The 26,955-nt window shown below is 38.1% G+C and overlaps 2 protein-coding genes across 3 annotated transcripts in view; both read right to left on the minus strand.

Annotated features, from left to right (window-relative positions):
* LOC141443296 (uncharacterized) overlaps window positions 1-26,955 on the minus strand; it is a 465,577-nt gene that overhangs the window by 276,049 nt on the left and 162,573 nt on the right. The window lies entirely within an intron of this gene.
* On the minus strand, window positions 382-25,116 carry LOC141443589 (uncharacterized). The gene is made up of 12 exons (XM_074108911.1): window positions 24,891-25,116; window positions 22,986-23,918; window positions 19,840-20,004; window positions 17,582-17,761; window positions 17,090-17,161; window positions 15,408-15,509; window positions 14,205-14,297; window positions 12,897-12,995; window positions 11,536-11,684; window positions 10,301-10,406; window positions 8,858-8,965; window positions 382-7,587 (listed from the first exon to the last, which is right to left on the minus strand). The coding sequence occupies exons 2-12, from the start codon at window positions 23,892-23,894 to the stop codon at window positions 7,522-7,524; spliced, it is 2,049 nt and encodes a 682-aa protein (XP_073965012.1). The 5' UTR covers window positions 23,895-23,918; window positions 24,891-25,116; the 3' UTR covers window positions 382-7,521.

The raw sequence follows: 26,955 nt of genomic DNA on the forward strand, positions 1-26,955 counted from the left end.
TTTAGCCACGAAATAGAAAAAACAAGAGTAAATGGCATGAACTGGGAAAAATAACTTTGCACCCCCGCAACTTTAAACACACAAATTACACAAACGCAACTATCACCACCATCACACTACACTGCGTTTCGAACTCAACCAAAGCTCATCTTCAGAGCAACACAACCATTCAACATGCTAACAGATGTTAGTAACATCTGGTAGCATGTACGCGTCAGTGTATTGTGGTGGTGGTGACAGTTGTTTTTTTTTTATTCGACTGGATGGCAAACGAGCAAGTGGGTCTCCTGATGGTAAGAGATCACCACCGCCCATAGACACCTGCAACACCAGGGGGATTGCAGATGCGTTCAACCTAGAGGCCTAGATGGATACCTCAAGTGCCAGTAATTTCTCCGGCTGTCTTGCTCTCCACGCCGAAACACAACAGTGCAAGCACTGCTGCTTCACGGCAGGATTAGCGAGCAAGGGTTTGTGTGATTAGTGTGTGTTCTTACAGTGTGGTGGTGGAGGAAATGCATGAACACATTTCTTGCATAAACGTAGCTCTATCATAAGGTCGCGGGTGAGCAAAGTAATTGCTTTAGTTCATTGTACAACTCAAATTGAACCTTACGGTGACAAAGACATTTCCCGGTCGTCAAAACAGCTATATTTTCACCCCCTGTCCTCAAGGGGTCCAACTGAAGGGTACATCATTGCTATATTCCAAAAATCTATTAGATTAGGCTAACTACTTTATACTACTGAATCCAAAATTATGTAACCCCACACCTAGTTTATAGAAAATTCAATAAATTAGAATACCTATTTACATTAAACGGATGTTAAGCGGCAATTAGGGCTATCGCGTATGAATTCGCCACTAGAGGCGCTAGTGTAGCGTGGGGTCTCCGAAATGTCAGTCAATCCTCTCGAAATGTCAAATCTCATAGTTTTTGGGTGAGCTACGCGGGTTTATTTATAATTAGAATAATTTTGTGAATATTTTGCAATATCTGAAATTAATTATCGCAAATATGCGTTCCGGGGCAATGAATGTCTGTTTTGAGACAGTTTTGTCTTTCGGAAACCTTTGTCCTCCCTTTTTCCGAACAAAACGGGGACTATGCAACACTGTGGCATGCTCGATATTTTTATGGTACGGTTTTAAGGTGTATTAAATATGATTTTAATCTAAACTTTGTTTTCACGCCCGTAATAAGAGACTTTGAAAGCCATACTTAAAAACCTCACGCAACAGTGCGCCATCTAGTGAGACAAAAAACGATAGCCCTCATTACACTGAGTCGTTCGTCGCATGCCGCATGCGGCGCCCGCAAAAGTGTAAAGAACACTGTAGTCGGCCGCATTTACATACTTGTGAGATCCTATAATTATTGGCTTTAGTGTTACAATAAAAAAGTTTATTCTATAATTTATAGCTGTTAGTTATCCGAAAATAAATAAATAGATCAACTGGCGCCATCAATTTAAATACAGGTCCGTGACGGCACCTCTCGCTCTCATGCTAAACGATGTAATGCATCAGCAGTGCTACTACGAAACTCGAAACTCGAAGTTCGCGTCGTGGGGTCCCTCTGACACTTGTACTATTTAATACGAGAGCGAGAGGGACGATACGACACGAACTTCGAGTTTCGTAGTAGCCCTGCTGCTTTTAACACATGGTAGAGTGTAGCATCTAGTCAACAGTTGTATAGTACCTAAATTCCATTTCGTTTTCTTACTTAAATATCAAAAAGGTTTTGTTTTAACAAATAAATTATGTTATTTAAATACTTTTCCGGATGGTGCTTGATTTAATTTTAAACAAAGTTTAGTAAAAAAACAGCAGAAATTTTCTAGGTATGCCAGCATATCTCTATGGCTGCGAGTTGTGCGAATATTTCATATGTCGCAATTTTAAAATACAGACTGTTAGAGTAACAACAAAATCGTATAATTTTTATAAGTCTTTTATCCTATAAAAGGGTTTTTTATTATTATACAGAAATAGGCTTGTGTTTGACCACAATCACGCCTGTTGGTATGCGGAAGATGTGATCTAAGACGAAAAAAAATAAATTAAATTGACTTGGAGTATTTCAACAGATAACCGTGGTGGCCTAGTGGTTTGACCATAGCATATACAGGCCATAACATTCCTAGCGGTCGTGCCTTCGAACCCGGGCTCGCACCTCTGAACTTATCGGAATTTGTGCGATATACATAAATTTACCATGACCTGAAGCCCCTGAAGGAAAACATCGTAAGAAAACCTGCACACAAATGCGAAGAACCTAATGTGTACGAAGTTCCTACAGCCTGGAATACCCTTCATCTTTCCTATCAAGCATTTAGTAACGCACAGAACTCTTGCTGCGCGAGTTTTATGCAAATTTTCAGATAAAGTTGTAATTTTGTAAACTAATTTATGTACTTTTCATTATTTTAACTAATAACAGTCTGCATAATAAAACTGATTAAAATACTATTTCATTGTATACACAAATGATTCATAACGCATCAGAAACAAGGACAATGAAGAGTTTATCCTTTTAAGATAAAGTAATATCGTTTAATCCACTTATAATCGTACGTTGACACAAAAACAATGCGCAAAAAGAAAAAAAACGAATGAATTTTATCTTTATAGTCTTCTTTTCTAACTCAAAGTACTGGGGCGACGATCTGGGATAGACAATTACGGATATTTCACATGAAGGGAAAGTATCAAAAATATTGTAGACAGAAAAATTCAAGAGATGAGCGAAGCGAGGAGTGTTCGATACAATTGTGATAAAAAGCGAGCGAAGCGAGCGCGCCGCAGCATTGACAGGCGAAGCACCAGGATTCAAATTAAACAAGGGAATTTATCATGAACACAAGTATCACAAAACCACGAGAGTATTTATAATTAGAAACTTTACCACACCGTGAAAGCCTGAACCTTTCATTTATTTGAATAAACAAATGAGCATGTCGTATTCAGCCTTAGTACTTTGTAGTTAAAAAAGTGGCTATACCTTGCTGCCACGCGAACACACGTGCAGAATAGCTACGTATGTGCGACTCACAAGCATTTACTCATGTAGAACCCATCCTCCAACCTTCCACATAAAATAATGGGTTTACTACATCGACATAGATCTGTCTAAAAAGTGACAACTGTTTAAAAAAAATAGTGTTACCAGTCTATAAGAGTTTGCTACCAATTAATAAAAATAAAAATAAATGGACGTAAAAAATACTTATAAGTAAATACTTAGCCAGTTTCGGTTTTTGATTTAAAAATGTTCACACTTCACACTGTAAAAACTTACGCAGATTATAACTTCACGATTCGTAGGATTATTGTTTCATCGAATACATACTTCGTCGGATTTTTCTACTTTCAGAAAATCGAACTAAACTATAATAATATTGAATACAGGTACATGTGAACTTTTAAACGTGAATCAAAATTAGTGTTTGAAGCTCAGTTAATACTGTAAAATATAATGCATTAACTCAATATTTAAATTAGTCTTAGTTAAAATTCATGCTGTTCATACTGTTGAAATTAAATAAGTCATGGTATAAAAACTTAGAGTTAATTTTAACAATTGAGTTTAAAAAAATGTAAAGTATGTACCGTATGGTCGGGGTACTTTGTTTGTTTATACTCTTTATTGTACAAAAAGGAAAAACAAAAAGGTTACATAAAAAAAGTAAAGTTTGGCCCTGAAGGGTTACTTTGGCCCTGGTTTATTATTGCTTTGAGAATATGTCTCTCTGTCATGTGGTAGATGTTAATTAATCGATCCTTTTTTTACGGGTTTTTATGTGGCTTTCATGGGCCAAAGTAACCTGTAATGGGTCCAAGTACCCTTACGGTCTCTATTTAATTCTGTTGATCCGTTGCGTAGTATCCATAACACAAGCTGTGCTTACTTTAGTACTAGGTCAATTAGTGTCACATGTCCCATGATATTTTTTTTTATTTAACCTCCTGACGCCTAGTGTCCTTTATAAAGGACTTAATGTAATTTGAACTATCAACTCTATCATAAATGACAAAGTTTGATGTTCATAAATCAAAAATTTGACTTGAACGCCAAGAGGTTAATGCATTATATTACCCAGCGTCAATCAAAATTTGTAAAGAATGAACAGTAGTATTTTTAAACCAGAAACCGCTAAATAATAAAAAAAAATTAGCACCTGCGACGCGAAAGGCTTAAAAACTAAGATATAAGACTTAATAAAATATAAAACCTTGTAAAAACAATTCGATTTCTATTTAATTTCCAATACAGTCATCATTTAATCATGTTTGCCATTTTGGTTGAGACGTATGAAGTTTTTCTTGGGGTTGAGTGAGATGCGTCTAATGTATTTATGGGACACAACGTGATAGTGGAAAATATATCGACATCTATGTACAGTCAAGTGCAAAGATATCGACACGGCCTAAGTTACAAAAATATGTATAAAGTCGTGTATACATATTTTTGTAACTTTGGCCGTGTCGATATCTTTGTACTTGACTGTACCTTACGGCACTAGACTGGCTGTTTGAAACAAAACAACTTATACAACAACAAATATTACTTTGACACAGCCCTGTCACGGACGTCAACAAACTATAGTGAAAGGTTCACAAATCCGCGCTGTGAACAAATGTTGTGATCTATACATAGATGTCGATGGGAAAACACAAGGAATGACTTAAAAAGTCATCAATGTCTGTTGAAAAATAAGGAAGAAACGAGCGAATGAAGTTTGCATTCCTCTAACTCTATTAAATGCAAAATTAGATTTTTAAAACAAATAAAAAGTTAGTCAATTGAGTTGGCAAATATATATCTGTCATTTTGACAGCTTATAAAAGGCAAGTCGATTTATGCTGGTGTCATATTGCCCTATTGTAATGGATGTTAGCGAGTGAGAAGTAATCCAGTAAGTTAGATTATTTTTTTTATTAATAGTTTTCATATTTTAAATTGGCTAAGTCTTTCCCAAAGTGGGCGATAACGCGCCCTTGTGTGAGCTCGATACCTAGAGGGAGGCGGTAAGGGGGCCAGAAAAAATCTTCACCTTTGTGCCTTCATTAGGCGAGACTAACATGTTATTAAGGTTTTTACGGTGAAAACAAAAGTGGGGGCGGCGCTACAAAATAACTGATTTTTAAACTGGACGTTAGACGAAATAAGTTTAGGAACCTCTGGGCTAGGGCCTTACTGTAATGTTGGCACACGATTAAATGATACTTGTACTATTTTAATTTCGATTAAAAAAAAACAACTAATCAATCACAGATTCTATCCGACTGCGACGGTTTGAGGGTTATGGGTAAGGCTTTCTTAACCTCGTAAGTCTTTGTGTACTAAAATTAGTGCAAAACTTTGTCCCGTATAAACTTGCACAGCGAATCTGAATGATCTTTTAACAACCGAAATGTGTCGGTTTTTAACGGTTTTCACTGTACTATTTTAGTATGTGTAAAATCATTTATTAAAAAAACTCATGTAAATAAAATTATACCGGTATTGGTAAAGAATATTAATGTCAAACTGTTTTGTACTATATTTAGTACACAACGACAAAATCACAATTAAATATAAACATTGAAAAATACTAAATGAGATAATAACGAGACCAACCGGAATGCTCAATTAATTCATACTGAAACAATTAAAATTAATATTTTGATTAAATACCTAATCATAAGAAACGTAATTTTCAAAACAGTCGGATGTCAAATTTTAAAAAATATATATTCCACTTAATTTGCGAACTTAAAAATAGAGTTCATAATACTAGCATAAAAAAATAATGCCGATTTTTGATTAAAAAATAATAATTTTTCACTTAATCTTACTTATTTCATGTTACAGTTAAAACTGTAGTCAAATATTGATCTTAAGTTTATGTTAAAATTAGCGATATTTTTCACTGACAGCGCTAAATTTTTGACAGTTCTATTTTAATTTACACAAAAAATGCTTACGTGTAAATTCCAGAGTGGATAGCCAGATTTTTTAAAAATGTGCTGCTTAAAATCTTATAACATTAAAAAAACCTATTCAAGTTGACATAGTAATATCAATGTTATATGTTAGGCTAGATTTTGCTGGCTGCATTTTATAAAACGTCAAATTTCGATATTTGGAATCTTTTTTTAAAGAAAACCGCTGTTCTTGTACTAGCGTCGCTGTCATCTGAGTTCTGAGAGGTTATCGGATGTTTCGCTCGCACTTTGCAGCGGCTGTAGTGATATGAGCGAGTGAGAGCTTCCGATAACCTATCCGTTAACGAGCGAGGTGCGGAAAACCTGACGCTGGTATAGTTCGAATGGTAACAAAGATATCACATTTGTTTGAGAACTATTACTTACAGCCGCACAAAGAAACATTAACAGAACTAATTTATTGAATCAGTCGTTACTTTGCGGAGGTCCATATCAATGAACTAAAATAATTTCCTTGCTCACCCGCGACCTTACGATAGCTAAGCTTATGCAAAATATGCGTGTTCATGCAGTTCCTCCACCTCCACACTGTAAGAACACACACAAATCACACAAACCCATCTATCACCACCACCACACTACACTGACGCGTTTCGAACTCAACCAGAGCTCATCTTCAGAGTGACACAACCGTACACCATGCTACCAGTTGTTAGACTGAGTCTAACATCTAATTGTCTCGTCGTAGTCGTCGTCGATCGTCTAATTGTGTGTGTTCTTACAGTGTGGAGGTGGAGGAACTGCATGAACACGCATATTTTGCATAAGCTTAGCTATCGTAAGGTCGCGGGTGAGCAAGGAAATTATTTTAGTTCATTAACAGAACTGTTTTATAACAACTTAGACACCTGTTGTCATTTCAAGAATAAGTGTCTATATAGGTGTTTTGCAAGTTTTTGCAATACCTTGTTTCATGTATTATTAAGAGTACGACAAAAGTTGAAAATAAATGAGTAAGGTACTTTCTTCGCAAATGTCACTTTTTTGATGTAATGTTCAAGAAATTGGGGATGCGGTTAATCGTATGCCTATAATTATCGACCCAGAACGTACGGCCTGGTGAATTCGTATAAATACTACACAAGGGTACGACTTTTCCTGTCGTAAATTCCTGTTCGACAATTACAGGGCGTATTTCAACCGCACCACGACAACAACTTTGCATGAAAATTTGTTTCTCTTACATTAGTTTTATACTCTTTGTTGTACTCTTATTAACAATTACCGTTTAAACCGCTAATTAATGCTTCCAAGTGCCGTAGTCAAGAAATTCTTTAAGACGCGGTTTTCAAAAGAGCCTATTTTATTCTCGTAAGACCCAACGTTTTAAATTTAGGACATACGTCAAAGCTAATAATTACGAGAAGTAATGTAATGGACATTAACTCTCAAATTTTACTGATCAAACTTTGGGTCTTACGAGGTTTAACACTTTATAAAATCCAGCCTAAATCCTTCAGATCCAGTGCTTACATCTAAAAGTCTGAATATAGTATTATGTAGTAAACAAGTGGGATGTAGGTTACTTATCCGGGCGGTAGGTAGCTGAACAATCTGTACTTGTCCCTAATGTGGGGGCGGACGTCGTCTTTCTGTAAAAAAAGTACAGTATTAGCATATACGCTTCTCGCAGCTGGAAGCTGGAAGACTTTTTATGTAGCGAGTGTATGAGGTTCTGTGAGGTGAAGGATGACCGTCCGTCTTCACTAAATTGTTTGTAAATGTTAATTCTGTTATCTTTTATGCCATGTGTCATGTGTTGTGCTTGTTAATATATCATGAATTTCACAGTGCTTTGGCTTGTCTGTAATGCTGTGTAATTATTTCATTAAATAAATAAATATACCTGCATTGAGGTCTCTACCCGTTCCACCGTATGATACGGAAGTATGACCGTAAGAGCAACACGTCAGGCAAAAATGTATTATTTGTATCGAAAACTATGAGACTGCCCACAAGCACGTTTCGTAACCAAACGTCGCCGTAGCTCACCATAGTACACGGTCCTATTACGGTCGTGGCATGATACGTTGTAAAGTTTAGACACCTTTATGGTGAATTGAAAATACAAACTGAAATATAGATGCACAGATAAACCAGAAAAATAAGACCATCACTGGGAATCGAACCCAGGTCCTCGGTATTCCGTACCGCGTGCTATACCGCTACACCACTGATGGTCGACGGTACCGACACGAATTTCCCCTATGCGTCACTGCTTAAGTGGCTAAATAAGAAACAAACAAGCTGAGATATGAGGTGCATAGGGGAAATTCGTGTCGGTACCGTTGACCATCAGTGGTGTAGCGGTATAGCACGCGGTACGGAATACCGAGGACCTGGGTTCGATTCCCAGTGATGGTCTTATTTTTCTGGTTTTTCTGTGCATCTATATTTCAGTTTGTATTTTCAATGTAGGTTTTACGGGATGACCGTAAAAGTAAAAATTTGGTATTGACCTTTATGGTGTCCGATCAAAACATTGAATTTACATTGAAAAATCACGGATAGCACAGGAGTAGGTACCACAGATATAGATTACACTAGATAACGCAAACACCTCAATCTGTATGAAAACCAACCGTGTCACTTTTTTATATCTACTGTGAAGTCTCAAGAGCGAATTACCGATGTGAATTGCCCGATGCCCGCGCAAAATCGATTCAAATGCGCCGCCCGGCCGCGCCGTGGGGCTCGAGTCAGTCACTAGTCATGATTAGTCAGTTAGCGGTCAGTCTTTGTATGGGGCCAACCCCGACGTTTGGCCGGAGTTCGGACACGCGAAGTAGATGCGTTTGCGTAATCTAGTGTAATCTATATCTGTGGTAGGAACACACAATTTCAATAGTTATTGTTATTTACCGTAGCGAGGTTTTCCAGGAAAGGCAGCAGCTTGAGCAGTTCGTTGTCGCTGCGGTCCACGAACCAGCTGTCGATGGGGATACCATTCTCCAGCTGGTACCCGAAAGCCTGTTGATACATTACATTTTATAGCATACTATAGTGTATTTTTATGTCTAAGTGCACACATCTTTGATACACACACACGAATACTTCCAAACAGAGATGTACAAAATGGTTATAAAAACCTATTTAAATACAAAATGCCTTTGTATGTTGAATACAAAATGGAAAATGGATATTTTCAAAATCATCATCATCATCATCCCAGCCTATATACGTCCCACTGCTGGGCACAGGCCTCCTCTCAGAATGAGAGGGCTTGGGCCGTAGTTCCCACGCGGGCCCAGTGCGGATTGGGAACTTCACACACACCATTGAATTGCTTCGCAGGTTTGTGCAGGTTTCCTCACGATGTTTTTCTTCACCGCAAAGCTCGTGGTATGAATTTCGAAAAACTCAGAGGTGCGAACCGGGGATTTTCAAAATACTTTCAATCAATCAAATGAGCCCACTTCCAACTGCTGGGTAAAGGTCTCTTCATTTTAAAGCCACTTTGCCCGGTCCTGTGCTAGTCTCATCCACAGTATACCAACCGACTGCCAGATATCATCCGACCAACAGGCAGGTGGTCTGCCCACCGTTCTTCGACCAAATCTTGGCCACAACTCCGTAATTGCTTTCGACCAGGTTTCAAAATACTTTATTGAAATAAAATACTTTTTATATGAAATCATCACAATTAGTGTTCTTTATTTATTATTCATTAAAGATTTTAAACAACACTAAGGGGCTGTTTCACCGTCCATTGATTAGTGTTAACTGGCGGTTAGGTGTGATGCCGTCTCTATTTTTTCGAATAGACGGAGACGGCATCACATTTAACCGGTGGTTAACGCTAATCAATGGATGGTGAAACAGCCTCTAACTGTTCGAAAATAGCATCAGACATGTTACGTTTGTGTGGCGCATGGTCATACCAATACCAACATATGAAAACACCCTCTAGTGGCCATTCGTCGAATCGCTGAGCCATTTACATGACGATTTGAGTGGTAGCTGGTGAAACTTGACAGTAAAGTATTTTGCATTTTACAAATATAAAGTACATCTCAAAACATAATCAAAAATCAGTGAATAAATATTTCTTCTTCTTCTTCAAATAAAATACAAAATCTTTTAAAAAAAGTATTTAAATACAAAGTATGCAATACGTATTTTGCATTTCGTATTTGTATTTTATATACAAGTATTTCAAATAAGTCGCAACTATGCTCCCAAACTGTCGCATTTATAACATTAGTAGGTTTTTCTTTACTCATGCATAACATTAATACAGACATTTTCTTTCATACAAATCTCCTTCTGACGATCAAATAAAGCATTAACCAAAGAGAAACATACCTGGGGGCTGTTATCAACAATGACGGTTTTGCGCAAATCACGACCCAGGATCGACAGGTCTTTGACATAGTTCCCGTTCACCAACAGGCAGTGCTCCCGGAACAATCTGGAGACAAAATCAAAATGTGTTGTATTCATATAAGTCATCATCATCTCAGCCGTAGGACGTCCACTGTTGGACATAGGCCTCCCCCATAGACCTCCAGTTGCTTCGGTTGGCAGCGGCAACCGTGAACCCGCGGCTTTAACCAGGTCATCCGTCCATCTTGTTGGTGGACGTCCTACGCTGCGCTTGCCGATCCGCGGCCTCCACATAAGTATGTTTATATAAATACATGAAATTAACAGTTAAAAGAAGACAAAAAGAACTAACCTAAGTAACCTTAGCTAAAAACACACAGTATAGTAGGAATTATTCGAGCTGTCCCGATCTAGTTAACAGCCAACCTTTCGATTAGAACAAAGCCATTGTATTCTATTATGTCCTCAAGTGCATAATCCTCAGTTTAAAATGAAATATAAGATAAAATAGCTTATTGAAATAGCGACTTTATTATAATAAAACTATGTTGGCAGATAATGTTTTTCAAAATTGAATGCGTCGTAGACAAGCAGCCTCATGGGAAAGTATTATCTGTGAACTATTAGAAATATTTATTTTAAAATGCACTTTCTCCTATAGACAATAAAGTCGTTATTTCAGTGAAAATGGCTTTGTTCCAAAGATTTGCTGTTAACGAGATCGGGACACTTCAAATAATTCCTACTATGTATACTCCATATATGTGTACCAAAGTCAAAATCAAAGTCAAAATATCTTTATTCAATTTAGGCTATAACAAGCACTTATGAATGTCAAAAAAATCTACCACCGGTTCGGAAAACTCTGTTGAGAAGAATCCGGCAAGAAACTCAACGAGGTATATTTTACAATGAGGTATGTATATCGTCACTACTAAAAAAAAACTCGTACCTCAAAATAAATAATTTTCTGAGTGAACTTTATGAACATTACGTCAAGGTTCAATTTTGTTGACATATTGATTTCAGATACGAGATTTTTTCAAAGTAGTTACGATATGTATGTATATTCCTACTGTGTATTCCCCACTCACTCCACTCCACGCCACCCTCCACACCACCACTTGGAACCCAGATCATTTATACGTCTGTGGCGCGGTTCCAAATGGAAAGTTAAATAAAAGCTTGTAAAAAAAAATGTCGCAGCCGGTCACCTGTACTTGATCCAGCGCCGGCAGGGGTCCAGCAGGTTGAGCAGCCGATCGGCGTACACGCGCTTGCTGGCGGTGAAGAGGATCACTTCGTACGTGCGCGACACACGAGACAAAAACTCGGCGAAGTGCGGCCGCGTGCGCACGAATACCTGCATGATAATCGCTCATATTTATACGCCGTTTTTTATTAAGTTACACAATGGGTCTCTACCCTCTGGACTAACATAGAATGTGTTGATTAGGGTATACCATAGATAGAACGTTCCGTGGTTCTCACAATAAGTGTCATAATAAAGTCCCTTGTCAAGCCGCCTTGGCTTGCCGGTGAAATTACTGGCACGTGAGGTATCCCATCTTAGGCCTCTAGGTTGGCAACGCGTCTGCAATACCCCGGTGTTGCAGATGTTTGTGGGCGGTGGTGATCTCTTACCATCAGGAGACCCACTTGCTCGTTTGCCATCCAGTCGAATAAAAAAAAAAAAAAAAAAAGCAATGCGATGTCACTGACTTTTTCTACGAAAAGGTTCCAAAGTGAGTCAATGTTCACTTTGTTCGAATGTACAGTACTTAAAACCCTTATATTCATTTGTACTGAATGACGGTAAATCTTGATGCATATTCTTTAGTCTAGACTACACCTTGGTTTGGATAGGTATTTAACTAAATGTAAACAAACTTCAGCTGCCAGATTTATTACATTCAAGGTTTTTATACATTTTACTTATCTATCATTGTAATACAAACTAGACTAGTGTATTTCAAGACAGAAATGTAAATGTTTAGATAGTTTAATGGGGGAATTTCAATATTTTAGACACCAATGAGGGCTATCGTTTTTTGTCTTTCTAGATGGCGCCACTGTTGCGTGAGGTTTTTAAGTGTGGCTTTCAAAGTCTGTTATTACGGGCGTGAAAACAAAATTTAGATTAAAATCATATTTAATACACCTTAAAACCGTATCATAAAAATATCGAGCAACCACAGTGTTGCGTAGTCCCGTTTTGTTCAGAAAAAAGGGAGGACAAAAGTTTCCGAAAGACAAAACTGTCTCAAAACACTGACATTCATTGCCCCGTAACGCATAATTGCCATAATTAATTTCAGGTAATGCAAAATATTCACAAAATTATTCTAATTATAAATAAACCCGCGTAGCTCACCCAAAAACTATGAGATTTCACATTTCGGAGACCTCACGCTACACTAGCGCCTCTGGCGGCGAATTCATACGCGATAGCCCTCATTGACGTTGTTTTGTTTACATTTAGTTAAATACCTATCCAAACCAAGTATAGACAACCAGTTGTTTCTCACTGGACTGACAGATGTCGATGATTATTAAACAGGTCAAGGTCAGTTACCGTGTATCGACAGTCCTGGAAGAGCACGGGGAAATGGAAGCTCGCGTCCGGCAGCTCTTGCAGCGAACAGTGCACCAGCGTCTCATCCAAATCCAGTACCTGATGATAAAAGTAACACATAATCAAAACTCTTTCTGTCTCTCTTTAGGGTTTCTCTCCGACAGGGTTTCAGAAACTTTTTACAGTCATGGATCACTTTCACAATTTAGGTTGCGTTCAGACACGGCGGGAACCGTCTCTTTTCAGAGTATCGCTTGAGAAAGAGACGGTGCGCTAGAACCGCGTGATTCCCGCCGTGTCTGAACGCAGCCTTAAACAATTTCATGGACCCCTGTTAAAAAATATTATTAGAAATGTCCTTATAAATATATTATTATGTTTACAGACTGACGTGCTACGGACCCCTGATGTACATGCTACGGACCCCTAAGGGGCACTTTAAGAAACCCTGCTCTACGACAAATGGACCCTTATATTATTGCTACGATGTCCGTCTGGTCTATGAATTCCTCCAAATTAATCCAAATCGGTATGACATTAATTCGCATAATCGGTTAGCAGACATTTACATACACAAGGTACAGGGATGGGGTAAGAACAGATCCTTGAGGCACTCCCATTTCGACCACAGATCCCGCTGATACCGTTCTATTAATCGCTACCTTTTGCTTTCTTTGTGTGAGGTAGGATGTAATGAGCTAATGAGTTCTAAAGCGAGGCCACGAATACCATACAAAATTAACTTACAAATTCAAGTATCATGATCTACACAGTCAAAGGCTTTTGATAGGTCACAGAATACACCTATAGCATCATGTGATGCCTCCCAAGCTCAAAATATTTTAAATAAACTGTGACCCGAGTCTGTTGTACCTTTTACTGTACCCCCACACTACTCTGAGGATAAACTCTGATTGAGTTCGAAACGCCACAGAGCAGTGTGGTGCTCATTATGTTGGGTTTGTGTGTTGTGGTGTGGAGGAGCTGCATGAATACATTTCATTGCATGGACGGTAGCTATCATTAAGTCGTTCGTGGCATCTAAATTAAGGTTTTTTAGTTCATTGAAACTCAAATATTCGTAAAGCGTACGAGTATGAATTTTGAACAGATTGTACTGTCAGACTGAAGTCAGGACTGGTCATTCTGGTAGAGTGTTTAACGCGAGACTAAACAACCATAATGCGAACTGTAGCCACCCGAGCAGAGCGAGGATCTCATGTCATTATGGCTTGTTTTAATCCCTTGTTGAACAATCTACTATTCAGTTCATTAACTCTTTCGTAGGTACGAGTATGCGTGACCTACCAGACTGAAGTCAGGACTGGTCCTGGTCTTGAGCGGCAAAGCCGGGCAGCGAGCTCGCAGGGCGCCCGTCGCCACGGTCTCCAAAGGAGGCAAAAAAAGAATACATTTAAGATTAAGAACTCGTAGAAGAATGAATACATAGCCAAGCGAATTAGCTCGTTGAAGTAACAATGGGCACTTGGGCAGACCTATTCTATTCGAACAAAACCAACAGAGACAGCATCACAGATATCTAACACAGTGAGCTAACTTTGGGGGCGGCAGACGTGAACTTGCCTTCGAAATCCAAAAGCCTAATGGTTACTTGACCTGAAATGTATATTTCAGAACTAAATTATTGTTATTATTATTTTAAAATTTATGACTGTGGAAGCATTCCACACTTCCACTGAACGTAGATATAGTTTAGATATAGTTAGTGTTTAGTATTGTAACTAAGGGACCCCATACATCCCTGTATTATTATTATTTTGTATTTTTTTCTTTAATTGTATAATATAGTTTTTAAGTATTTTATTTGTAATTATATTATTATGAAAAAATGATTTTCTGCCAAGTTTCTTGCGGCGCATTCTTCTTGGCTATGATGGTCTTTCCGAAAGCGCTGGTAGTTTAAAAATGACGTGTAAAAGTGCTCATTGCCGCCTATTTACTGAATAAATCATTTGAATTTGAATTTGAATCTGTCACATAAAATTAATCAATGAATGGTTAAACAGGGGGTAGGCGTACTGTAGATCAAGGATGTTACGGAGCTCCGATTCCGTTTCCGTTAAGTCGGAACTTCCGTTTGATATTAAACATCCGTTTCGGTTCCGGTTCCGTTACTTTTGAAACGGAAGTTATATCGGATGTCAATGCTTACCGCGGCGACTGGACATAAGCGGCGGACATCAAAAACAAACAGAAGGCTAATTATGTAACGTTTCTGACACTCGCGATCACAATCTAATGACAGTTTTTGTATACGAAAACTATCATTTGATTGTGTTCGCGAGTGTCAGAAACGTACGCAATAGACCCTCAGGTTTAGTAGACCTACCCTTAACATCTCGTCCTATCACTCAGGCTCCGATTCTGGTCCCGGTTCCGTTTTCGGTTCCGATTCAGTTTCTGGTTCCGATAAACTAAATTGAAAACATCTGGTTCCGCTTTCGGTTCCGATAAAACCACATCCGTTACATCCCTGCTGTAGATACTGACCTGTTTGATGAACAGATACGGATCAAAAGCATCCACCCAGGAGGAGATCTGTTCGCACTCCACTCTGTTGCTGCACGATGAAATCACGTCGGCCGCCTCCTCCTGAAAAGAAGAGTGTTGTGAACAAACAAGGTACAAACTATGGACATGTATCCTACAAATATTATGAACGTGAGAGTTTGTGAAGATGTTTGGATGTTTGTTAATCAATCACGCAATAAGGGCGGAACGGATTTACATGAAACTTGCCGTAAAAGATAGATAAAGATGAAAAAAATAATAGCTATAAAGCTAGTAAATATATTAAATTTTCTAAAAATGTATTTCCAATATTTCCACCATTATACCAGTGCTCATATTGAAAGAGATAGAGAAAGAAAGAGAAAGAGAAAGATTTGTTTTGGGTCCATCAGTACCACCTTACAGTAATAAGACTAAAACTAGCGCTAAGACTATACTTGGTTTGGATAGGTATTTTACTAACAAGCTTCAGCTGCCAGATTTGGTCCACATTCAAGGATTTTAAACATTTTACTTAGGTATCTATCAAAACATAGGGCCCCCGTATGTGGGACTTTCACAGGGAACCATAAAGAATGCCATAAACGACCACACCAGACTTAAACACCAACAAGAGTGGAAAACACTGGAAGGTCTAAAGAATTCAAAACGATTCATCGAAAATGTCAAATTCAAATGATCATTCAATGATTCGAATGATTCAGTAAATAGGCCGCAATGGGCACTTTTACACGTCATTTTTTTAAACTACCAGCGCTTTCGGAAAGACCATCATTGCCAAGAAGAATGCGCCGCAAGAAACTTGGCAGAAAGTCATTTTTTCATAAAAATATAATTACAAATAACATACTTAAAAACTATATTATACAATGTCAGCACAAGCTGGACTAAAAAATTCTGGACACTCAGTAGGTAACAACTCCAACATATCGTCGGGGCTTACAGGTCATTTCGATACTAAACACATACTAGTAAAGATGGGACTACAGGACAATGAAGTTTGTAGAATATGTGGCGAGGAAGACGAAACAATGGAACACATTATGTGTGAATGTGACGCCCTCGCCAGATTAAGAATGAGACTCTTTGGCGACGGATACCCTCCGCCAGGAGACTTTAAGGCACTACCGCTACGTCAAATCATCCAATTTTTGGACGAGGTGATAAAGGCAATAGAGTAAGTGCGAAGGAGGGGTAATTACACAAAAGATCCCTACGGGTCGAAGTGTATCCGCAAGGACCCCTAACGACAAGATAAGATAAGATAAGATAGGTATCTATCATTGTAATACAAACTAAACTAGTGCATTTCAATACAGAAATGGAAATGTTTACAATACAATACCTACAATGGACTCTTTATTGTTTAGATAGTTTAATGGGGGTATTATATAATAATATCTTTTGTTTACATTTAAGTTAAATACCTATCCAAACCAAGTATAAGTTACTTTTTTACTCCGAACTGGTGGTAGAATTTTTTTTTACATTCATAAGTGCTTTTTATAGCGTAAATTAAATAAATACCTTTTGCCTTTGATGCAGCGGACTATAATATTCATATTCCTTAATTGGATCATTAATGCAAGTCATTTTGTTAAATTATTATTTACGTAACCTAAGATAATTAATTAAATAATTTAATATTAGTAAGGACATACCTCTAGATCAGACGGCGGTTGCTCATCATGACAAGTCAGCGATGATTCATCAGCTGTTATCTCCGAGGTGCCCTGCAAACGGAAAACAAAATTAAATAATTATAACTGGGCATAATACAGTAATTCATCATTTGCTCTGAGGATGGACACTAGTTGAGTTCAGAACACGTCAGTTTTATGTGTTGGTGATTATGTTGTGTGTGTGTGTTCTTAACTTACAGGGGAGAGGTGGAGGACCTGCATGAACACATATGCTGCACTGCACAGACGTGGCTATCATGGCTCCAGACCATTGGGGGAGCCTACAAGTGGCAACCACGAACCGGAAGACGACTGCACCAAATGCTGGACTGACGATATCGTGAGAGTTGCAGGCAACCGGCGGATGCAAGTGGCGAGTTATCGTTCAGCAGTGGACGTCTTCCAGCTGATGATGATGTGGCGAAAATAATTGTTTATACTTCCTAGAGGGTAATCCACAAATACACTCACCCAACCCTTGGCCTCAGCGACCAGACTCCTGGTTATCTCGTGCAGAAACCCTTCGCTCGGGCTCCGTGCCGACAGCGCCTCCAGACTGGATATGGCGCCTCCAGTATCACACGTTGAGGATATCTCGCACTCGCTGTCACGCACGTAGCCGTCCTGCTCTAGCATTGTAACGAAGTCCGGCTGTGGGAGAGAGAGAGCTATAGTCAATAATCACAGATATAGATTACACTAGATAACGCAAACACCTCAATCTGTATGAAAACCAACCGTGTCACTTTTTTATATCTACTGTGAAGTCTCAAGAGCGAATTACCGATGTGAATTCCCCGATGTCCGCGCAAAATCGATTCAAATGCGCCGCCCGCCCGCGCCGTGGGGCTCGAGTCAGTCACTAGTCATGATTAGTCAGTTAGCGGTCAGTCTTTGTATGGGGCCAACCCCGACGTTTGGTCGGGGTTCGGACACGCGAAGTAGATGCATTTGCGTAATCTAGTGTAATCTATATCTGTGTCAGGCACTTGTCTCACCGCCAGCGAGGAAACGATTGGCTATCGACTATTTTCTCGCTCAAGAAACGAACAAAAGATATAAGATCCTGTGTGAGTAAAAGAGACACATATATTAATAGTTGATCGCTGGCAGTTCACACTGTCGGCGAGAACTCGCTCTTACATCTTTTGTCGCAGCGACAAGAGCTATAAAACTCGCTGAGCTATAGATACTCGCTCAGCGATGTCAGCTTGGCGGCCGCCCCGCACGAGCGAGTCGAGTGGAGCGAGTAATCGCCCGTCGCACGCGAACACTCGCTTACAGCCGAGCGACCAAACTACACTCGCTTCTCGCTGCTCGCCCACTCGTTTCTAGTTACTCGCTCTACTCGCTTCTCGCTCATCGTCGGCGGTGGGACAAGTGCCTCAATAATCGTTACTGATTGAAGTAAGCTTATCTCATTATAACATCGCTCTTTGGTCTTATAAAGAACAACAACCTATTTGCTTACCTTGTAATTTTATCGCTTAATATTTCTGGTGTACAATAAAGAGTCTTTGTATTGTATTCCAACCCCCTGTTTCACCATTCAATGATTAATTTTATGTGACAGATATCTGTGATGCCGTCCCTGTTTGTTTTTTCCGAGCAGACGGAGACGGCATCACATTTATTTTCCAATTAAAATTTATCCACCAACATAACATTTTAATATAACAGGACCTAAGCCTGCTTTTCGACCAGGATGCGGTGTTTGCGTGTGTGAGGCTGTGTTGCGAACAATGTGTTTTTCATGAACGAATAGCACTCTCTAGTGGAGTGCGAAAAAGCTTGGTATCCTATCCAAGGTTAGGCGATACTTCACTACGGAACAGCTCATTGGTCTTTACCGAGCCCAAGTCCGATCCTGCATGGAGTATTGCTGCCACCTTTGGGACGGTTCTGCTGAATATCAGCTAGCTGCTTTGGATTCGGTAGAACAGCGAGCGAAGAGGCTCATCGGCGTCGCCTGCGACGCGGATTTTTGTCGTCAGAGCCTTCGTCATCGCAGAAGAGTGGCTTCCCTGTCGGTATTCTACAGGCTACATTTCGGAGGATGTGCTTCGGAATTGCACGACCTTATTCCACCTGCTCCTTTCTTCCACAGGTCGACCAGAAGTAGAGGGTCTCCACCTTTACGTTGTCAGTATTCCCAAAATCCGCACAAAGCGTTTTCGCTCTTCCTTCATCAACCGCACAGCAAAAGAGTGGAATTCCCGGCCTGCGACTGTGTTTCCTGAACACTACAATTTGGCTACAATTCATATTCCTTCTAGGCAAGAGTGCTCCATCGTAGGCCTCATCCTCGCTTTCCATCAGGCGTGATTGTGGGAAAACGCAAGGATATATTGTTTAAAAAAAAAAAAACTGAGCAGAATGAGTCGAGGTAAATGAAGTGTTCCCATTGCTTCATGAAAAACACATTCCTCGGAACACATCCTCACATTTCTGGTGGAAACGGAGCCTTAGACTCCAAGTGCCGGCTAAGCATTATATTCCTGCACTCCACTTTCCGGCCGGAGTGGGTGGTGTTCCGTCACTTTAGGAAAGCAAGGTGAAAATTATTGTTATGCTGTAAATTTTATTGGTGAATACATAAATAAATAATTATCAGAACGGATACCACTGAAAATATGTGGCATATGGTCGCCCTAATAACAATAACCTCACGAGATGCAAGCATGGCCTCGAATCTTCCTTCTGTTACGACATGGCTATGAAATCCTTACCTGCACATATTTCTCCTCGCTGGCCAAGAAATCAGCACAGACATCGATATCATCAGTGGTGGAGGTCGGCTGATACATCTCCAAGTCGTTGCTGGACTTCCTACGTTTTACCACTCTCTTCTCTGTGGAATTCTTGCGCGACTCTTCCTTGTCTGTGGTCATTACCTTTGGAAAAATAAAAAGTTTAATCTTGTTATATTAATTTAAATCGTGGGGCGCCCACATTAGGCGCAAGCCACACAGGGGGCGTTCAAGTAATACGTAACGCAGTTTTTGGAGATTTTTAACCCCCCCCGCTTATGTAACGCGCCGTAACATTTTTCCTCCCGCTTCCTAAACGTTACGTAACACCCAAATTACCATTTCTAATTTTTAATTTTTTTAGCTTTTCTTTAGCCATTTTCCAAATTAAGTTGTCATTATTTGGCAACTCAGCATGAGAGCATTTATATGCCGAGAACAGCAACTGACGATGCGAATTTCCCACTTTTGAGGATTATAGTATGTACGGTCAGCATCAAAAGTAGCTGGTTACTTTTTTACTGTCACATTACGAGACACATTTAACACATTTGTCAATCTCGTATGGCGCAAAGTATGTGGCTGTAAAACGAGAAGTACAAAAGTAAAGTAGATACTGCTTGTTTCAACTGACTTAGTCTTTGTTACTTTTTTCAAATGTAACACATTTCCACATTTAACACACTTAATGTCAATGTATGTATGGCGCAAAGTATGTGGCTGTAAACGAGAAAGTACAAAAGTAACCAGCTACTTTTGATACTGACTGTACTTGTTTCAAAAAAACTGTGACGTAACGCGTTGTTTGTCACACCAATTTCGTCAAGTTTTAGTCCCCCCTCCCCCCTATTACATGTATTACTATGAAAATTGCAATTTGTGTGACACACCGCGTGAAACAAATGTGTGACGTAATTTAAATAAAAAGTGTGCACTGCGTGAAGTCACGCTGAACTTTAATGAAATGAAATGAAATTTATTTATTTGCTTTAAATGTAGTACATTACACGATGTTCAATGATTTATGAGTCTCATACATTCAAACTTTATAAGTCATGCAAATATTGAGATTTACTACTATAACTACTATACTCTAATATTATATCCATTTGTTTAGTTCCATCTATTATAAGGACATTTTGCAACAAAAATGTCCGTTTGATAAAAAATATTATTATTCAATTACTTATATAATATTAAATTTTCAATTATTAAATTACTATTTATTATTCAATTCTCAATTACTCATATATTTATTTATTATTTACATATTATCCAAGAATTCCCTCAGAGAGTAATAACACTTCTTGTGAAGCCAACGAAACAGTTGAGTTTTGAAGGAATTCAATGGGAGTAGTTTTATGGACTCCGGTAAATTATTGTAAAATCTTATGCACTGTATGAAACTATTTCTCTTTTTCATTATTGTATTTATCTTAGGTAAATCTAATTTGTCAGGATACCTTGTGTTGTATGAAACTATGTCACTTTTTTTTTTTAAACATTTCTGGATGCAATTTAACAAATACGCAAACCTCATAAATGTAAACAGAGTAGACAGTTAATATCCCACATTCCTGAAACCAGGGTTTACACGAAGTTCGACGGTTGACACCACTTATCGCTCTTATGCACTGTTTCTGTGCGATAAAGACTTGGTTGACAGTAACAGTTGCCCCAAAGTAAAATTCCATACCGCAAATTTGATGCTACATAGCCGTGATAAGCTTTTAATGCCGTCTTAGTGTCGGTTATCTTGGCTAAACGCCACAGTGCGTAAGAAAACCTGTTTATTTTTAAGCAAATTCTATCGATATGCATTTTCCAAGAGCAGTAGTTGTCCAGAGTGAATCCTAAGAAAGTTGTGCTATCACATTCAGTTAAAACTTCGTTATTGTGGGTAATTTTAAGCAATGCCTTTTTACCCCCCTTGTTCATAAACTGCATGTATTTTGTTTTATTTAGATTAATTTTCAAATTATTATCTTTAAGCCATGTCGATATGTCAGTGATAGTATTATTAATAACATTATTATAATTAAGTACTTTATCATCATAAATAACAATAGAAATGTCATCCGCAAACAAAGTGCATTCAAATTTTGTAATTAAAGGTAAATCATTATATATAACAGGAATAATAATGGTCCTAGTATAGTTCCCTGAGGAACTCCCACTGCTGACTTTAACTGTTGATCTGTAAATTTTTTCCATCATATTTTTGTCTAGTCCTGTTATTTCTACCATTTGTTGCCTGTCCTTAAGATAGCTTTTTAGCCAGTCAGAAACCAGACCCCTCATTCCATAGTTCTCACATTTCAACAGTAATAGATCATGAGACACACAATCGAAGGCCCTGCTCATGTCAAAAAAGATAGAAACTGTTTTGGTTTTGTTATCAACCTTGTTGATAATGCTGTTGATCAAATTGAAAGCAGCAAGTGTGGTGGACTTTCCCTTTTGGAAACCATACTGTTGAGAAGACAATATCTTACATTTATTCATAAAGTTCACTAGGCGACTATGCATTGCTCTCTCAAAAACTTTTGAGAATACAAGTATTAGTGCAATAGGTCTGTATGTATCAGGTAGACTTAAATCACCGGTTTTAAATATGGGTCTTACTATTGAAATCTTAAGTTTATCCGGACATACACCCTGTTGGAAAGATAAATTAATTAGGTGTGATAGTATTGGAGCAATAATTTCCGAAGTCAGTTTTATTATGTTGGTTGTAATGTCATCGTGGCCCACAGAATTAGTATTATGAAGTGTTTTCATTATTTTTAAAACTTCGTGTGGGTCAGTAGGTAGTAAAAACATGTTTACGCGATTTGGTATTACCTTATGTTTATAAAATTTAGTTAAATTATTAGCATCAGCTTGAGTATTTGCAATATTTATAAAATGTTCATTAAATGTATTCGCTATGTCTTGTACTTAACTGGTTATATCTCCAAATTATAATTTTTTTTATTTACAATATACAAATATTCTTCATTGTAATTACTCTGTTAGGACTAATTAGAATATTTTGGGAAACTCAAGCTCGTTATAATATAATATTAGTAGTTAAGGATTTATATTAAAAAATAACCAAACCATAAAAATACAATGAAACCTACCTTAGCAGCCCGATCAGCCAAATAGTTAATATCCTCATCATCAGCCGGCAATTCTTCAGTAATAAGTCTCGCACACTCCGCAATAGCTATAAAATCATTCAGACAGTCATTTGGAAGACACAATGAGGACTCCACCTGCGTCTCAGAATCAGACTCTTCACTTTTAGGACCCGGAAAGTCCACAAATGTAGTTGTATGAGGCTCATACATCGTAACATCATTATCATCCGTACTCCAGTTATTTTGCTCCGGTACAACAGCTGCCTTGGTTTTAGTCTTCTTCTTAGGGCTTTCATTGGTAGAGCTCACAGCGATTTTGCTCTTCAATGACGGTATGCCTAGCTGCCGGACTTTACGTATTGGAGAATTATTCAAAGAAGCTGACTTTTCATTCTTATCCATACGTCTTGTCTTCCGTGGAGAACTTATTTCAACTGCTTCAGGCTTCTTCTCGCGATTCAGTGAGCTGTGACGGAGTTGTGCACTTTTTGTAGTACGAACATCTTTAATCTTAGGTTTGGAAGTAGTTGTAACTTTATCGTTCTGGGTTTTTTCGCTTCTAAGCTTAGTAGTGGAAGTTACTATGTCCTTATTGCTGGACCGTACAACGGTTTGGAAGATCGGTTTCTTTGTGCGTTCTTTGAGCTTATCCATTTTGTTCTCCGTCTTCTCCATGCTTTTGACTAATGTTCTCACGGGTCTGTTTTTTAGATTCTGCGACCGGGTGATGCAGATTCGAGTAGGGTCAGGCTGTAGAACATTTTTGGAGGTGTCCCGTTGGAGTACCTTCTTCCAAGCAGCTTTGGGTGGGGAGATGCGGGACGTCAACGGTTTGGGCTTGAGCTTGGTTACCTTAGATGAGTTCCTCTTTACCGAGAGGGGCTCCCTCTTTCTGCTTCTTAACCGCATTGCAAGTTCAGGAGGCAACTTAACCTGGAATTTATTTCTTTCAGTTAAAATAGTTGTCTACAATTGTTCAATTTAAAAACAAGTGAGCCTAGTGAGTAATAATACAATAGACCTCAAAGATATCTTTATACTTAGTATGTTGTCACTGTATGCTTTGTAATAATTTTGTACAAACATTCAAGCACACTCCCACTAGGCAGACTGACAACACCGTGAAAGTTGCAGGCAACTGGTGGATGCAAGTTAGACAGAAAAAAAAAAAAAGCAATATAACTGGTCAAGTCAAGAGTAGGTTGACTTGTGTTAATGAAATGAAATTAATATAATTTACTCAAGAAAAAATCCACATGTGTAAACAAAATAAATTATTTATTTAAACAATAAGTGAAATTAAAAAGCTAAGATAATGATATTTCATTTGATGTTTCAGGAGTTTAGATTTCTTTCCATAAATCTACAAACAAACAAAGATTATTCTAATTTTCACCAACACATGGTCTAGTAGTTAGAGAACTATGAAGCGGGAGATCCTGAGTTCATTCCTGTTCACGGCAGATCAGATATTTACATGAAAATGTTAGTTTTTTTTTTCAATTGGATGGCAAACGAGCAAGTGGTTCTACTGATGGTAAGAGATCACCACCGCCCATAAACATCTGCCAACCTAGAGGCCTAAAATGGGATACCTCAAGTGCCAGTAATTTCACGGGCTGTCTTACTCCCCACGCCAAAACACAACAGTGCAAGCACTGCTGCTCTGGTGGTAGCAATCCGGGCAGACCTTGCACAATGTCCCACCACCTGTGCCTGTTTTCCAATAGCTAAAATTTGACAGGTGTTTTGCCTCAAAAACATATTAATTAAAATATCAATTAAGTCTTAAATAAATATATTTCTGAACTATTAAAAATAATCCAGTATATAAGCATACATAAGTAACGTCAAAGTAAGAATAAAAAATATATATTTTTTCTTATTAGAATGTATGCTACTCACATGAACCTAATGTGCAGAAAAAACACAGTTTTCTCGCCATGTACCGCCAAAAAAGTTGTATTATGTTCAAAAATAACACAACCAGAGTCCAATAAACATACCGCAAACCCGAATGTCTTTGTTTCGCACAAACACACTGTTTTATTTTTGTCTCAAAAATTTACAGCTATAAAAACTATTCGCGCCTTTTTCACAACACACATTTACCCACAATTCATCATTTATTCTTAATAATAGTTAATCAAAAAACACTCCTTAGTTCATAATTTAACTTAACTAAGCTCTAAACCAATTAACAATATCTAAATTACCACGAAATAAGCATCGAGAAAATAAAAAAGCGGCACGGTGAAATTTATCGATTTATGCGCTGTCGAACCGAAACTAACATCACTGATGTGTTATATTTAAATTATCGGCTAATAAGCGAAACTGTTCTGAAGCGAAAATGTTAACATAATCGCTGTTACACGCGTAATTACATGATAATCTATATTTATTAGGACAAAAGCCAAACAAATGTCAAAATGGCGGCGTTTCTTTTTTTATTCTCCCGGATTTTTCTGCAGAGGGCGCTTTCGCTTTGTTCAATCAATCGCGCATGCGTTTTGTAACTGCTTTCGTGATCGATACTAGGAAATGGAATTTTAATTTCGGTGCACTTCCGTAAGTAGCCAGCCTCGTCTACTGACTGCGGAATTACGCAAGCTGGTTAGGTATTTCAATGGGCTGTAACTATTTTAAAACATTCACACTATGTTATTGTAATTCGTCAGAATTTCATTTCTTGCATTAACTGTTATGTACTTCGTAAACTAAGTTTCTTCACAGAAAAAAATGTTTCATTAGAAGCCTATAATATTCATTTAAAGAAAGGACAAGCTAAAATATATATAGAAAATCAAGTTGAAAACAAACTCGCTTTTGAAATTAATGAACTTTAATGACATCGTGACTAAATTTCAATGGCCAACTTGACATGCATAAACATATATAGTAGATTGTACAACGAGAGCATAAAACGAGCCATTTTACCCAAGTCGTTCATATAGCTACCCGAGCCGGTATGGGATAGACACGTCGAGGGGAATATGGGTTTAATGCTCTAGTTTTACACTCTGTTTTTCACTTCGATGGCGAGGAAACGAAATTAGCAACACATTTTATTTTACATGAATTACTATATAATTATAATTTTTTAGTTTTATTGATTTATTTTGAATTAAAAATTATGAAAAAAATCATATAAACTTCTTTGTTTGTGGCTGTTGACACCTGATTACCTTGATCTTAGACGAAGATTTTATTTTATACACTAGTGCATAAAAAGTTATTTTATGTCACCTAGATCCAGCATAAACACGAACTTTACGAGCATGAGAAGTGAAAAACACTTTTTTTTATGTGGCATTTACCTACACTAAGAAATTCAAGACTTTTGAGGACGGGATTCACAGCCGCACCTCTTGTAGCTTTACGCGCCAAAGGTGTCCTACCAACTAGACCGCTGGGGAATCCTGGGAAATCTAAGTACTAATTTAAAAAAAAATACTTCGTTTTTTCATAATTTTATGTCATTTATTTGTAGAAAATAATGAACAGGAATAATAATAATACAACATAGGAATAGGAGTCGTTTGGTCGTGACTTATGATATGATAGGTGCTGGGCGGCACCACATTTACGTTTGCAAGGTGTATGCCACACCTGCCACAAAAATAAGGTCTGCGCAGGGCTACTACGAAACTCGAAACTCGAAGTTTTGTACTATTTAATACGAGAGCGAGAGGGACGGTACGATACAAAATTTGAGTTTCGAGTTTCGTAGTAACCCTGCTGTGTGGTGTATGCAAACGATTAGACTCAGTTTACATAGGGTAGGGCTTTACTAACATTGATACGGCCATTTATAGCGTAAATTTTACCTAACCTACGGAATTTCTACAGAATTCTCTGTGTGCGAAGCTGACTCATATTTGGCTGGTTTTTTGGGGGCTCTCTATCGTTTTGCCCAAATTTAATTGTTTTCAATTAATTTTACTGTCATAAAGATAAAGTGATTTAT

This window comes from Choristoneura fumiferana, chromosome 27 (genome assembly GCF_025370935.1).
Source record: "Choristoneura fumiferana chromosome 27, NRCan_CFum_1, whole genome shotgun sequence".
NCBI lineage: Eukaryota > Metazoa > Arthropoda > Insecta > Lepidoptera > Tortricidae > Choristoneura > Choristoneura fumiferana.